The sequence below is a fragment of the Grammomys surdaster genome, unplaced genomic scaffold (assembly GCF_004785775.1).
Source record: "Grammomys surdaster isolate TR1022 unplaced genomic scaffold, NIH_TR_1.0 126086, whole genome shotgun sequence".
Lineage (NCBI taxonomy): Eukaryota > Metazoa > Chordata > Mammalia > Rodentia > Muridae > Grammomys > Grammomys surdaster.
Window position 1 is genome coordinate 1,361,788 of NW_021620894.1, and position 16,699 is coordinate 1,378,486.

At 38.0% G+C, this 16,699-nt stretch overlaps 1 protein-coding gene and 1 pseudogene across 1 annotated transcript; both read left to right on the forward strand.

The window, feature by feature from the left end:
• The first annotated feature begins 567 nt into the window (after positions 1-567).
• LOC114611242 lies at positions 568-1,512 on the forward strand (annotated as a pseudogene).
• A 9,061-nt stretch (positions 1,513-10,573) lies between these two features.
• LOC114611247 (olfactory receptor 147-like) lies at positions 10,574-11,506 on the forward strand. The gene has a single exon (XM_028755892.1). The coding sequence runs from the start codon at positions 10,577-10,579 to the stop codon at positions 11,504-11,506; it is 930 nt and encodes a 309-aa protein (XP_028611725.1). The 5' UTR covers positions 10,574-10,576.
• The last annotated feature ends 5,193 nt before the right edge of the window (positions 11,507-16,699 follow it).

Below are 16,699 nucleotides of genomic sequence, written 5' to 3' on the forward strand. Positions count from 1 at the left end.
GCTCCGGATTTTCCAGTCCAAAATTAATTTCCCTCATCTCCAAAAAGACGAACCAGGTAACAACAAAAAATAACTTTTTCTGTACTATTTACCCTTAAGGCTCTTCATGCTGCTTGTACTTGCCCTCCTGTGAGAGCACAGAAGAGTCAGTAAAGTCACTTGTCCAGTCACCAGTAGAAAGGTAAGTACTAGATTGGATGGGTCCATGATTGTCTTTCCCTAACTACAACCCAGCAGCACAGTGAGCCTTGGATGTGCCTTATCTTTTCTCATTTGAAATTATAGCTGAACCTGAAGTGGGAGATGCAAAGTCAAGGTAGAAGTAGACCGAGGCAAACAAAGGCTAATACGCTCATTGCTTTCCTGAATATTATTCCCAAGAAATAGTTTCAATATATTTGTAATTATTTCTGTACAATAACTCTCATAAAATGTTGTAAAAAAGGCAGAGAGAATTGTGAGCTTGAGTTTATCTTTATATTTTGGTTTTTAGTCTCGAATTAATGTGATAGATTGATGGGTTCTGGGATTTCATTTTGATGCTATATTTTTACTGTTCTTACAGATATGACCTGAGGAAGAATGGCTTTAGGAAATGCCTCTTCAGTGAAAGAATTCATCCTGCTGGGCTTGACACAGCAGCCAGAGCTCCAGCTGCCTCTCTTCTTTCTCTTCTTGGGAATCTATGTGGTCTCCACAGTGGGGAACCTGGGCTTGATTGTTCTGATTGTGTTGAATCCTCACCTGCACACACCCATGTACTATTTTCTCTTCAACCTTTCCTTCACAGATCTCTGCTACGCCTCTGTTATAACACCTAGAATGCTGGTGGGTTTTGTGAAGCAGAACATCATCTCTCACGCTGAGTGCATGGCACAGCTCTTTTTCTTTGCCTTCTTTGCTATTGATGAATGCTACATTTTGACAGCAATGGCCTATGACAGATATGCTGCTATTTGTAAGCCTCTGCTTTACCAAGTCACCATGTCCCAACAGGTTTGCCTGTTGATGACAGTGGGTGTGTATTTGATGGGGTTTTTGGAAGCCACTGCACACACTGGTAGTATGGTAAGCCTGACCTTCTGTGATGGCAACATCATCAATCACTATGCATGTGACATATTTCCTCTCCTGAAACTCTCTTGCACAAGCACCACCATCAATGAGCTGGTGGTTTTCATTGTCGTGGGTGTCAATGTAATAATTCCCAGCCTGATGCTGTTTGTTTCTTATACCTTGATCCTTTCCAACATCCTCAGCATCCATTCTGCTGAAGGTAGGTCAAAAGCCTTCAGTACCTGTGGCTCCCATGTGATAGCTGTTTCTCTCTTCTTTGGAGCTACAGCCTTCATGTATCTTAAGCCTTCTAGTGCATCTGTGGATGAAGATAAAATATCTACCATATTTTATACCATTTTGGGCCCAATGCTGAATCCTTTTATCTACAGTTTAAGGAATAAAGATATTCACCTTGCACTGAGAATAACCTTGATGAAAAGGAGATTTACCTAAGTAGAATATGTATTTGTTATAAAACTAAAGTCTTATGGCCTGTGAGGTTTACATTTTCTGAGGACTGATTGGAGTTGTATTTGGCATAGGATTTGGCTGCATTCAGAAGTTTCTGGATTTGACCCACAGTTTTTTAAGCCAACAATGACAGGAACTAAAGTAGCAAATATTTTCAAACACTGTGGTAAGAATTGTGTAATATCAAAGTTAGTTAATATTTGCAAAATTAAATCAATTAAGTAAGAAATATCAGAAGTAGAACAGTGAAAGGTGATTAATGGATCATCCTTTTAGTGTATAGACAATATTTTGTCTGTAATTTTTCAAAACATTCATATATTTATTCAAAACTGCATAAACAGATAAGTGCGTGAATTACTAGTAGAGTAGCCTTGGAAATTTCTAGATTTCTCCTTGGAAATCATGCTTATTTAAGTACAATAGACTTGATATTATACTCAGAAATGGTAAAATCGAGAGATTTATTTAAGTGTACATGTTTATTTTATTATTTTCTTATGTATGATTGGGAACATTATAACTCTACTCTGTTTCATGGGAAGCTAGTGTCCTATCATTGAGATACATCTCAATCACCACTGCAACAAGGGACATTTACAAGTTTTATGTGGCTATCTCAGAGACAGTGTCTCACTACTTTGGTTAGTAACTTCTAACCAAAGACTTCATTATATAGGCCCCTTTGTTTCTCAAAAGGCTGTGGTAAAGAGAAGTGAATGCCCCTTTCTCACTCGTCTTTACTCATTGTCTTAAAGTAGTTTGGTAAAGAGGAGTTGATGAGTCTGTTTTGATTCCAGTGCTCTGAAATAGTAATTCAAAGCATTTAAGATAAAGAAACCTATAGTAGGTTTTCCTCTCATTGACCTGTGGGTAGATATGTCTATATAAGGACTTACTATGTCTCCATTGGAAAGTGCATGACTAAGGGAGTTTACTATGTGATAGATGTTTTTGTTTTAAGTATAACTAATTGTGATCAAGAGATCTATGAAACAAAATTGCCTCTAGCCTGAAAGCCTCAATCGTTCCAGGACAGATGGAAGCTTATAGAATATTAAGGGTCATTCTTGTACAATTTTAACGAAACTGATGTTCATCACAATAATGGTCACAATGTGAACCACTGCTTCTGCTTTTGTAAACAAAGGTTGCTTGCTCAAGAAAACCAGGAAAACTGCCTGCCATAAGTTTTCTCAGTGCTATGATTGCACTTAGACGTGGTTTCACTTAGGCAACGATACATACATATGTAAAAATATTGTACTCTCCTGATTTCAGGATGCATGTGTGCACATAGATGGGCTATAACCTCATGTTTTAAACTGCCTTTAGAAAGCCCTGTCTTTCATCATTGAAATCTTGACTTCCAGGAATAAGTTGGTCAAATACTATCCGAATAAAAAACATTTCTTTGTCAGACTGGTAAACACCCCAGGCCTATAACATTTTGATGTCCCAATAACAGATTGGTGCACAGCTGAAGCTTCCAATATTTTGGATAGGCCTTGGGGCCCTGCAGGCTTCCACTTTTGGGCCTGGGACATATTAGAGGGACCCAATGCTTGGGGAAACCATTGGCAGGTTCTCTATGACTAGAGTGTGAAATGGTAGAACCTGCCATCCTTCAGCTGTGTATCTAAGAATCCTGTCTGTAGCACACATTTAGTGGAATTTGGGAAAAGCTGGATCTGGACTTAATTTTCAAGTCCTCTGAATTTTAAAGCAGCCTGGATACTACTCTCCTTCATTGTTTGGTTCTCTGAAGGCTCCTAACATGGGGTCTGAGAAACTGGAAGGTTCTGTACTTGAGGGAATCACAGAAAAACTGAGATGAAAGTTGGCTGTTGTGTACATGAATGAAAGTGGCCATCAAATATTTGTTTTTTTTTCATGGTATCCTTTGACTTTATTAACTTTCTTTTTAAATTTCTGTTTGATGGACTTGTGTTTTCTTGCATACTCATGAACTTGTAGTGTTGAGTGGATTGCATGTTCTGTTGCTTATTGTTCCTTCTATAATAAAAAAAACAATGTGTGAAAAGCTTCAACTGCAGGTTTTCAGGTGTATTTTATGTATGGATAATATTAAAATGCTATTTCATACTCTTATTCTTTATTGAAAAAGTAGTGCAGGGGAACCATCTCCACCCAGTCCCAATCATGATTGTTTAAAAGATTCCTCCAAAATTCTGTCCAGTACCACGTGTTTCACTTGGCTTTGTGACAAGTAGAGAAAAACACAATAGCACAGCAGAAGACACTGTGTGCTAAATAGCTAAGAGGTAGATTAATCCCAGTATCTATCTATCTATCTATCTATCTATCTATCTATCTATCTATCTATCTATTTCTTTTAACTCTTGAAGACTTTTTTTTGTTGAAGTATGAACTTTATCTCAAGATTTGTAAGAGTATTGGGTAAACTACTTTTTAAGGTCATTGTGCAGGGTTAAAAGTTTTGCGGAGGAATTAGAGAAAGGACTGAAGGAGCTTAGTGGGTTTGCAACCCCATAGGAAGAACAACATTAACCAACCAGACACCCAAAAGCTCCCAGGGACTAAACTATCAACCAAGGAGTATGCATGGCTCCAGCCCAATAAGTAGCAGAGGATGGCCTTGTTGGGCATTGATGGGAGGAGAGTCTGTAGGTCCCCTGAAGGCTTCGACCCCAGTGTAGGGGATTGTGAGGGCAGAGAGGTGGTTGTGGGTGTCTGGGGGAACACCCTCTTTGAAGCAGTGGGAAGGGGGATGTGACTGGAGTGTATGTATGGGAAACCAGAAAAGGGGATAACATTTGAAATGTGAGTAAAGAAAATATCCAGTAAAACAAATTAAAAAAAAAAACAAAAAATCAAAACAAAATAATTGTAAAATTTGTTAGAAAAAGTTAACAAAAACATAGCAAAAGTGTTGATAATTGAAAATTTATACATAGGCAATTGTTGCAGGAGATATTTTAAAATGGCAGCATTCAATCTGGCTTTTCTTAATCAGCTGTCATGTTCCTGACTAGCCTAGGTCATGAGTGAGTGGTAGAGTTGTGTTCTTGCTGCTGCCTTGGCTCAGGTGGCACAAGACACCAGCCCTGCCACCCACAAGATGCCAGCATGGGAGATGGCTCTGCTAGTCTTCTACGCTGTCTCTACAAGGCTGGGCAGTGCCAAGACCATCTCGCCATCAACACGGGCCCAGTAAGAAATGAGGCTCTAATGCTTGAATATTATCCAAATGCTTTAGATATTAGAAATTCTCAATTAACAATTGACCCACACAATTAAAGTTGTTTTCCAACATCTAACCTTAAGATATCAATAGTTACCCAGGACTGTTCTGGACTCATGTGTGGTTCTCCATGGCTGCTACATCTCTCTCCTCCCCCTTGCCTCACTCCTCCTCTTCCTTTTCTTCTTCCTCTCCTTACTTCTCCTACAAGTAACAATCATTTACTACAAAATTATATATGCAACTTGTATTCAACTCTTGATTTTGTTAAATAGATGTTTTAAAAGAACAACTATGTAACCTCACCACCATCTTGATTAAGGTGACTATGTGGTTTAAACCAACTGAGATGGCAGCAACAGGTCTCTAAGGTATTTTGCAGTAGGATGGGTGTTTGTTTGATAACTCTTAACCTATAAATAAATATAACAGATGAGAAAAAATCATAAAAACTGAGTTTATGGAATACAGAGTTTAAAAACATTGTGTTTTTAAAAAGAGATTAAACTCCACCTACATGCCTTTATATACAATGATTAAAAATCAAAATTAAAGCTTTCCAGGTTGAGGAATATAGATAACTGTCTCTTTTACCATTGCAATGTTTTTTCCTATAATAACTGAGCAACCAGTAAATTTGAGAAATTACATTAAAGTAGCAATGATAATCAAAGATGTAAGCTAAGGACTTTAATAATTTTATCCCTCAAACCTGGGACTACAAATGAGGTTTTATTTACAATGTTCAGTGACTTTTTGCTCTATTTAAAAAAGGCTAAGTAACAGGTTATTTTTGGTGTTAGATTTTTCTCAGAATAGTGTCATGGATTAAACAAAAATGTTTGTCCTTGAATATCATCAATAGTCACTGGGTCTGAGATCTTCAATTGTTTGACATATGCAGAGATTCTTCCAGTAATATCACTAATTCTACTTCTTACTATAAATACAGGGCTATAGCCAGATACATACTCAAGTTAATAGAATACACTTGCTTACAACCCAGAGCACTAGGCCTAAACAAGCCACTTAAAAATGGTAAAGACAGAAAATACTGCTAGAAGAAAAGCTGAATAGGAAAAGATATGAGAGAAACTGTCTCATTGAAGAAATCAGTCCAGGTAACCTACTACCTTTGGTATGCTTGTCTCTGGCCAGGTTTTCTGATGCCATCCTGACAGTCATCAACAGTGTTGGACATCTCTAATTGGGTCTTTTAACTGCAATTGCTATCTGGCCATAGGGTATGTGGTTTATGGGCCCTGCCACTCATAGGCAGTGAGGGAGCTTAAGTATGGGGATAATGCTCTCTTCTTCCTTACTTCTTGCTACTTCAGCAGTTGGGAGAGCTGGCTTGCAAGTCACAGGAGCAGGAGAGCTAGCTTTGCCATTCAATGGCTATAGCACTTGGGGATGTGACACATGTGCAAAAAGTTGAGCTGATGGTGAAGGCACAATTGAGCCAATCCCAAAGGTGTGAGAGCAGGAGAACTGGCTCAGCGCACGGCCAGCTACATCACTTGTGAGAGAGGTCCTCATGTTTGCTCTGGGCAGAATGTATAGCTGTCTCTGGATGCCTCGGTGCAGGCCAGTTGGCCCCATGTCCATGAGAGCAGGAGTATTGTCCCTGCCTCCTGCCTGTGGCAACATAGGGGAAGGGTAATCAGTGCTGTACTGGAGAGATCCTCCTGGTGGTGCTGTTGTTGGAGAGGCAACAGGCTGACCAGATCAGCTGCCACCCATGACCAGATCCAGGACTTTGATTTAGCCAACCTCAAAAACTACACCGTCTGTGAAGTGTAGGAACATGTGAAGGGATAGTCTAGCTGATCCAAAGCTATAGGAAAATTGACATTTGATAAAGATGTCTAAACTATACCATAGAAAAAGAACAACATCTTCAACTAATTGTGCTTGTCTTATTGGATGTTTGCATGCAGAAGAATGCACGTACATTCATTTCTATCACCCTGCAGAAAACCCATGTGTAGGTGGATCAAAAACCTCAACATAAAATTGGATACAGTAAATCTAATAGAAGAGAAATTGAGGAAGTGTCTTAAACTCATTGTCCCAAGAAACAAATTCCTGAAAACACTATCAATAGCTAAGAAACTGCCCCAGCCCTCGGGGAATTCAAAGGGCACCAAGTGGGAGGGAGTGAATGAATGGAAAGGACAAGAGACAAGAAGAAGGAGCACAAGTCTTGAAAGTCCTGATCAAGTGCTCAAACATTATTGTTCAGTTTGCTATTATAAAGACAAGGAGGCGGGAAGGTCACCTAACCGTCAGGGTCCAGGGCCATCCCATAATTGCAAAGTTCTCTATGCCCACAAGCATTCCTAAGCCCAAACCACTTATCTAAATATTTTCTCACAAGCAAGAGGGCAATAAAACATTTCTCTGTTCAAGGTGCCTATCTGGCTAATATTTTCTCTCAGGCAGGAGAGCAATAAAGCATTCCTTAACTCAGGCTGTTTACCTAACTGGTATTTTCACTCAGGCAGGAAGACAATAAAGTCTTGGCTTCCGGTAAGGAACTAAGATCAGAAATTAATAAATGGGACCTTATTCAATTGAAAAGCTTTTGCAAGGCTAAGGACATGATCAATAGGACAAAATGGCAGCCTACAGAATACAAAAATATTGTCACCAGCCATATACCTGATAGAGAAGCATTCTCCAAAATATATAACAAACTTAAGAAATTCAACATTAACAAACCAAGTAACTCAATTTAAAAATGGGTACAGAGGTAAATAGACAATTCTCAATAGAGGAATCTCTAATGGCTTAGAAGCACTTAAAGATATACTCAATTTCCTTAGTCATCAGGAGTATGCAAATTAAAATGACTCTGAGATTTCATCTTACACTCATCTAATGGCTAAGAACAAAAACTGAAGTGACAGCAGATGCTGTCAAGGATGTGGAGCAAGAGGAAAACTATTCCATTGCTGGTGAGAGTGCAAACTTGTACAAATACTTTGGAAAGCAGTTTGGCAATTTCTCAGAAAGTTAGGAAGAGTTCTACCCCCAAACCGAGCTATAACACTGTTCATGACCCCTAAAAGATGCCCCACTATACCACAGGGACACTTGCTCAACTATATTCATAGCAAAACACACAATAGCCAGAAATTGAAAACAACAACCTAGATGTCCCTCAACTGAAGAGTGGGTAAAGAAAATATGGTATATATACAAAATGGAATACCCATCAACATTTCAAAACAAAGATATCATTAAATTTGCAGGCAAATAGATGGAACTTGAGAATATCATCCTGAGTGAGGTCACCCAGACCCAAAAAGATGTGTATGGTTTGCAGACAATATATATGGTCATTAGACATGAAGTGCAGGATAACCATGCTACAATCTAAAGATCCAAAGGACCTGGGAAATAAGGAGGGCCCAAAGAAGGATGCAAGAGTCTCACTCAGAAGAGAAAACAAAATATTCATCAGAGACAAATGGAGAGAGGGAACTTAGTGGGAGAGAGAGTGAGGAGGGGAAATAGGATGATGATCAGGTGTCAGAGTAGGGGGTGGGTAATGATAGGAGTAGGGATGGAAATCTGTGGGGTCATCTGTGTGACTAGCAGGAGGTCTGGGACCGGGAAGGATAAGGATAGTCTATGGAGGATTTGGAACCTTAAGTAAGCTATGAGGGTCTAAGAAAATGACTAAAGGTACATAGACACAACTTGTACATGTGGGGGGAATGAGTAGAATATAAAAATAAGTATATAAACTTTCAAGTGATATATAATGTTTAGACCTCCAAAAATTCAGATTTTTAATATATTAGCGAATGGAATTCTGATAAGCTAATAGTCTAGCCTTGATAAAGCACTGTCTACTATTATCACAGTCAGAATCTCAAATTTAAGGTTAACTTTTTTTGATCTAAGTATGCACTTAAAAACGTCTCACATTATGATAAAAATAACTATGTCCAGTCTACATGGTGTATATGTGTATCATGACAGCTACATTAATGGCTGACCTGGTAGGACATATTCACTGGCACAATGTTGGCATAATTGTTATAGGAGTAACCAACAACATGTGGATTGGATTTCAGGTTTGCTCCACAGACAAAATTCACTCCAACCATGCTTATTGGGGCCAACTGCTGAGGCTAGACGAGGTTAATAGTTCGTAGGGAAGTATCTGTGGCTGTTACCTGCAATGAATATAGTATTAACTTGATTTCTAATGCTTTTCCATTATACTGATAGATGACTGCATCTCCCAACCTTCATCAGAGATGCTTCTCATAGCAATACATTGAGATTAGTCTAGATATCAATAGCTACTCAATAGGGAGAGAATAAAAGATGGTGAGTGCTCAGTCCTCAAAAGGGAACTCCACATTCTACTCTTTTACCCAAGTTTCAGGAATCATTCAAAAAGTAGAGGTGGAAAGATTGTAAGAGCCAGAAGTGATACATGACCATATTAAAACAATGTTTTCAGATATGCTCTAGGAACTCACAGTGGTAACAATTGTAGGCATAAGACCTAAGTAAAACCAAGCCTGATAAGATTCAAGAATGGAGGGCTGATATGGTCATGAATTCAACCTGAAGCTGAGTAACTATTGGCAGTTGATGAATACTTTGAGAAACCCCATCCATTTAAAAAACTGTATCCCTGTCAGGCTACCTATCCTCAAGTAGATGACCCTCATAAACACACACACACACACACACACACACACACACACAACACACAACACACCCACACGCACACGCACACACACAAATACATACACATTAATACTGACTAGACACAGTGTGTTAAAATATTGAAAAGAACAAATGAATTGGGGAGGTAATAGTAACAGAAGGATGGGGGAGAAATTGGAAGGAAAGACATCAGGAATGAACTTTAACAGAAAATATTAAATAAGTGTACAAAAATCTCAAACTATGAAACAAAAGAAAATTCTATACCTCTAAATGAGTGAAAGTCATTACTATTGAACTAATTTGTAAGTACATTAGCAACAAAGCCTGATCTCATGGGAAACATAAGCTTTTCAGTTTTTAATTAGGTCCCTGAGATTACAGTTCATGAAACTCTCTTTAGTAATTACCAAGTGTTCCTTGTGACATCAGTAGATGCTATTTACCAACCACTATTATAAATACAGTATTGTAGGACAACCACCACCAGAAATCATGACTCAAAACTCATGGATGCTCACAATCCAAAAGAATGAGGGCCCTAGGTTCTCTAGTCCAGAGTTAATTTCCCTCATCTCCAAAACTCCAAACCAGGTAACAACAGAACACATATATTTTTTTTCTGTACTATTCACCTTTATAGCTCCTCCATGCCATTTGTACTTACTCTCCCGTGAGAGCACAGAAGAGTTAGTAAGTCACTTGTCCAGTCTCAAAGTAGAAAGGGAAGTATTAGATTGGATGGGTGCATGATATTCTTCCTGCTAATTAGAACTGAGCAATGCAGTAAGTCTTGGATGTGCCTTGTCTTTTCTCTTTTGCGATTACCACTGAACCTGAAGTGGGAGATGGATGGTCAAGGTAGAAGTAGAACTAAGATACTACAGGGGCAATAATGCTCATTGCTTCCCAGAATATTATTCCTAAGAAATGGCTTCAATATATTTATGGTTATTTCTTTACCCTAACTCTCACAAAATGTAGTAAACAAGGCATCCAGAATTGTGAGCTAGAATTTACCCTTCTATTCTGGTACTTAATCTCATGTGAATGTGATAGGCTGACAGGTGTTGGAATTTCATTTTAATGCTGCTATATTTTTACTGTTCTTACAGATATGGAAGAATGGCTTTAGGAAATGCCTCTTCAGTGAAAGAATTTATCCTGCTGGGCTTGACCCAGCAGCCAGAGCTCCAGTTGCCTCTCTTCTTCCTCTTCTTGGGAATATACATTGTCTCTGTGATAGGGAACCTGGGCTTAATTGTTCTGATTGTGTTGAATCCTCACCTGCACACACCCATGTACTACTTTCTCTTCAACCTTTCCTTCACAGATCTCTGCTACTCCTCTGTCATAATCCCCAGAATGCTGGTGGGTTTTGTGAAGCAGAACATCATCTCTCATGCTGAGTGCCTGACTCAGCTCTTTTTCTTTGCCTTCTTTGTAATTGATGAATGCTACATTTTGACAGCAATGGCCTTTGACAGATTTGCTGCCATCTGTAAGCCTCTGCTTTACCAGGTCACCATGTCCCATGAGGTCTGCCTCTTGATGACCGTGGGTGTGTATTTGATGGGGTTTGTGGAAGCCATTGTGTTTACTGGTATTATGCTAAACTTAACCTTTTGTGATGGCAACATCCTCAATCACTATGCATGTGATGTACATCCTCTCCTTAAACTCTCCTGCACAAGCACCTCCATCAATGAGCTGGTACTTTTCGTTGTTGTCAGTGTCAATATAACAGTGCCCAGCCTGATTCTCTTTGTTTCTTATACCTTGATCCTTTCCAACATCCTCAGCATCCATTCTTCAGAAGGTAGGTCAAAAGCCTTCAGTACCTGTGGCTCCCATGTGATAGCTGTTTCTCTTTTCTTTGGAGCTGCAGCCTTCATGTATCTTAAGCCTGCTAGTGCATCTGTGGAGGAAGATAAAATATCTACCATATTTTATACCATTTTGGGCCCAATGCTGAATCCTTTTATCTACAGTTTAAGGAATAAAGATGTCCACCTTGCACTGAGAATAACATTGATGAAAAGGAGGTTTACCTAGGTAGACTCTGCATTTGCTGTGGAACTAAAGTCTTATGGCCTGTGAGGTTTACATTTTAAAAGGATTGATTGGAGTGTTAAGAAGTTGGCATAGGATTTGCTACCATTCAGAAGTTTCTAGATTTGACCCAGAGTTTTTTAAGCCACCAATGACAGGAACTAAAGTAACAAATATTTTCAAACACTGTGGAAACAATTGTGTAGAATCAAAGTTAGTTAATATTTGCAAGATTAAATTGATTAAGGAGGAAATTTCAGAAGTAAAGGCAGTGAAAGATGATTAATGGATCGTCCTTTTAGTGTAGAGACAATATTTTGTCTGTAATTTTTCAAAACATTCATATCTTTTTCAGCATTCAAAACTGGATAAACATATAAGTGCAGTGAATTGCCAGTAAAGTAGCCTTGGAAATTACTAGATTTCTCCTTGGAAATTATACTTATTTCAGTACAATAGGAGTCTGAGAAATTGGGAGGTTCTGTACTTGAGGGAATCACAGAAAACCTGAGCTGAAATTTGGCTGTCGTGTATATGAATGGTAGTGGCCACCTAATATTTGTTTTTGAATGGTGTCCTCTGACTTCATGAACTTTCTTTTTCTGTTTGATGGAAATTTGTTTTCTTTCACACTCTTGAATTTGTTGTTGTGTTGAATGGCTTACATGGTATGCTGCTTTTTGTTCTTGAGATAACTGAAACAACATGTGGAAATCTTTGATTTCAGAGATTCAGGTGTATTTTAGGTGTTGATAATATTAAAATAATTGTTTTATGCTGTTTTGCTTTATTGAAAAGCTAATGCAGAAGCACCATCCTCACATTGTCCCAATCATGCTTGTTTAAAAGTTTCCTCAAAAACTTGGTCCTGTGTCAGGTATGTCACTTGACTTTGTGACAAGGAGAGAAAAAACACAATTGCACAGCAGAAGATACTGTGTACTTTAAAGAAGCTAAGAGGTAGATTAATTGCAATGAGGATTATTGCTAATTCTCATCTCTCTATCTATCTATGCCTCTATCTCTCTATCTATGTATCCATATTGATTTCATTTAATTCATGATGACTTTTGTGAAAATATGAACTATATCTCAAGATTTGTAAGAGTATTGTGTAAATGATTTTTTAAGATCCTTGGGTATGGTTAAAATTTTGTAAAATCTGTTAGAAAACGTTAATGGAAACTTATAACAAAGGTGTTCATAATTGAAAATTTATCCATAGGTAATAATTATTTACTACAACATTACATATGCAACTTGGTTCAACTCTTTTTTTTGTTAAATAGATGTTTTTAAATAACAATTGTGTAACCTCACTACCATCTTGATTAAGGTGACTATGTGGTATAAACCAATAAGGTAACAACAACAGTTCTCTAAGATATTTTACAGTAGGATGGGTGTTTGTTTGATAAATCTTGTCCTACAAATAAAATTAACAGATAAGGACAAATTCATAAAAACTGAGTTCATGGAAGACAGAATTTTAAAACTGCATTTTATACAAGATATTCAAACTGCACCAACATGGATTTATATACAAGGATTAAAAATAAAAATGAAAGCTTTACAGGGTGGAGAAAAAAAACGTTAAAAGTTAAAACAAAAAGAAAAGTAACCAGAGCACATGCATTAGAAAAGACCAACAGAATTTAATGTCATGGGATAAGGTCTAGAGGAGATTTTGAACAGACCAAGATGGCAGAGATCTGTATCATTCTAGATAAAGAGTAAAAGAGGTTTGAGAATCAGGCGAATGGCCTAAGATGTGCAAAAGGATAAAAGAGAAGTTAGGAATGTGGAGAAGGATATGAGAAACTAAAGAATTAGGGCCATATCTATGACCACCAAAAACTGAGATATTCCTATCTTATGACGCAGTGGTACAAAGGCCAAAGCAGGTTACCAAAAGGCCTATGGAATATTGCTCTGTACCTAAGGTTTATTCAGGCTAACACATACTCGCTTAACAATGTATGTCTGGATTTTTGTCTTTGCTGATTGTTAAAGTAATTATTTAAAAATTGGCCACTGGTCAAACTGATTATCTAAGCTGCGGCAGCTCTGCCTAGCTTAGCTGCCATGTTTCTTGGCTGGAAGCCACGTGTTTGCCGTAGCTAGAAACAGTCAGCCAGAAACACCAACCCTGCCACCCATCCACAAGTCACCAGCATGGGAGATGGCTCTGCCAATCTTCCACGCTGTCTCCACAAGGCTAGGCATTACCCAGACCATCCCACCATCCATGCAGGCCTAGTAAGAGAATGAGACTCTAATGCTTAAAGGTTAATCAAAGGCTTTATATGTTTGGCAATGCTCAATAACAATATGCCCATACAAGAGAGTTGTTTCCCTATTAGCTAACCTAAATAAAAATCATTACCCAACTTCTCTCCATACCTGCTTGACTCTCCATCCTCTTACATCTCTGCTCTCCCTAGCTCCTCCTCTTCCTTGTTCTCTTCCTCTCCTTAGTCCTCCTCTTCCTCTCCTTACTCCTCCCACCTTAGCTCCTCCTACAGCTGATTGTTTTAAACTTTAGCTATTTGTATAAACTGAAAATATAGGAAACTCTGGTATTCTGTAATTAGGCAGTATGGCATTAAGAGAAACTCATTGTTTCTGTACAAATCACTTAAGAAACATTAGGGATGATTTTGCTGTACACAAAAACACACAAATACATAAAAATGAACAAAAGAATAACAAGTTAAAACAACTAAATCCTCACCCAAAACACTCTAAAACAAAGCCCAAAACCAAACAAAAAATCAATGCAGGACAAGAGAAAATCAAAAAACAAAAAGAAAACAAGCAAACGTCAACAACAAAAGTTTATCCTAGACAGGCAAGACCCCAAATCAGGCAAGCAATTGGTTCTTGTTCTCATCTTCAGATCCCTTCTTGGTAACAACTGTACTGTGTGCAATCCCAGCACCCCTCTCACATGTGCTTTAATGATTACTCTTGATAATTAAGGCATCAGAAATGCTTTTAGCAGATATATAAGTTCCCACATAGATGCCATAAACTTTGGGCTATTAAATATCAGTATCAACAGGTTCTACTACAAAGTCAAGAATTTGACTCTAAGTATAGCTAAGGGAGAATATGATGGCTAACATTGTGCTGTAAGTTTAAATTACTGTGATTGAGAGATTTATGAAATAAATTTGGCTCTAGACTGAAAGCACCACTGGCCCAAGGACAGATGGAATGTTAAAGAATGTTAAGGGACATTCTTTTTTCTTGTGTATTTTCTGTTAAATGTATATATATTAAAATGATTGTTTTTTCGAGATGGGGTTTCTCTGTATAGCCCTGGCTGTCCTGGAACTCACACTGTAGAACAGGCTGGCCTCGAACTCAGAAATCCACCTGCCTCTGCCTCCCAAGTGCTGGCATTAAAGACGTGCGCCACCACCGCCTGGCTTAAAATGATTCTTAATGAGTTATGGTATACCAACAGATCAATATATCTGTCAACTCGTGCAGCGAAGCTTCTTGCAATAGATAAGGATTGATATCAGATGCTCTTTTGATTAATGTGCAAAGAACAAGAGACTTTGGGGTGCTCAACAGTAAATGGGACATTCATATGGTACCTCACCCCTCAGGTTCCTTGAGAAGAGGACAGAAAAATTGAAAGAGTCCGAGGTACTGATGGATTACTTCAAGCAAATAGGCAAAGAGTACTAATGATTCTTTGAAAAGCTTTGTGGAAATTCTTGTACTGTAGTACTTTCCTAATATATCAAAGAGAAATTTAAAAGGAGTCACCATATAGCGGAAGACAATGCCACACCTAGACATTACATACCACTAACCATACCATCAAGTATCAGAAACCCACTGCATCTTGCTAACTTGTCCTAAGTGGCTCAGTAGACTGACCCACCCCAAATCTCACAGGCTATTGGCAAGGCTATTATTGGTTTTACTCAACACCCTGACAGTAAAGTCTTATTTCTGACACCCTTTAATGTCACTGAATAGGGAGACATTCAGTTAACACTCAGCTAGAAGCTTCACTCCTATTGACTGTCACTCACAGTGCAGGAGACACCTTGCATGATACTGGAGAAGAGAAATGAACCAAAAGATAATCAAAACAAAACTAACCAAAAAAATTTTTTTAACATTTTACATGGAATACATTTTAATGAATCTCCAAGCCTTGACCACCCTGGGGCACCAAGGCATATTGGTCCTGTGGGGCGCATTTCAGGTTTGCCCTAAGGAATTTTTGGTCTCTGAATAATTTTGGAGAGTCAAGAATAATTGAGAGTCATGTTGGCAGTTGTTATATTTTTTTTATCTAAAATATAAAAATCTACAATTGAGGGACATTTGTTTTTTCTTCTTTTTCCCATTTTGTTTACTTTTTTTTTCTTCTCATAGGCTTCACCTGTCCTTTGCTTCATCATCTAGGGAAATGACCTGATTCTTCTCATGTCCTGACAGTTGTTTTTGAATTTATTACTGTTTTTGGGTACATTTCCTTACTTCAAACTTGTACTTTCATGTCTAGTTGTTCAAGATTAAAGGTAAAAAAAATAATTTCACTCTTTTTAGCTTCTGCTTTTAGCAGTATTACAATTTTGTCAGCCCTTGGGATAGTCTCTTGGAGGTTTTGTTGCTGCTGTTTCTTGTTTCCATTTAATGAGACATCATGTAATGTCTCCTTTATATTTATATTTTTGTTTATTGTAACTTCTCATAGCAGTACTCAATTCAGCAACCTTCTTTTGTTTTTTCATCATTTTCCCGTTCCTTCTTGCTCTTCTCTCCTTTCCCTATCTATGCCTTTTTATCATCATTTTTCTGTTACCATTCACTAACTCTTATAATTGCATCTGAAACTAACCCTAGTTCCCTCAGTGCTGGTCATTTTACTCAGGTCTCCCATGGAATATTAATCTTTCTAAGTACTGATGTTGTTTCAATTTTATGTGACAGAATATTAAAAATCACTGTTTCCAAATTTATTCCAAAAGACATAGTACATTGAATTTGGCATTTCAGATCTTATTCGAATTCACTATTACGAATTTTCCTATGATCTGAGTCTGTGTTACATGTGGGTGAGAACAAACTTTGGAAATCCTCAGCATTTTCTTCTTTCTTCTTTCTTTCTTCTTTCTTCCTCTCTCTCTCTCTCTCTCTCTCTCTCTCTCTCTCTCTCTCTCTCTC

Coding starts and splice junctions, on each gene's coding strand:
- LOC114611247 (XM_028755892.1), top strand. CDS start 10,577: ATGGCTTTAGGAAATGCCTCTTCAGTGAAAGAATTTATCCTGCTGGGC.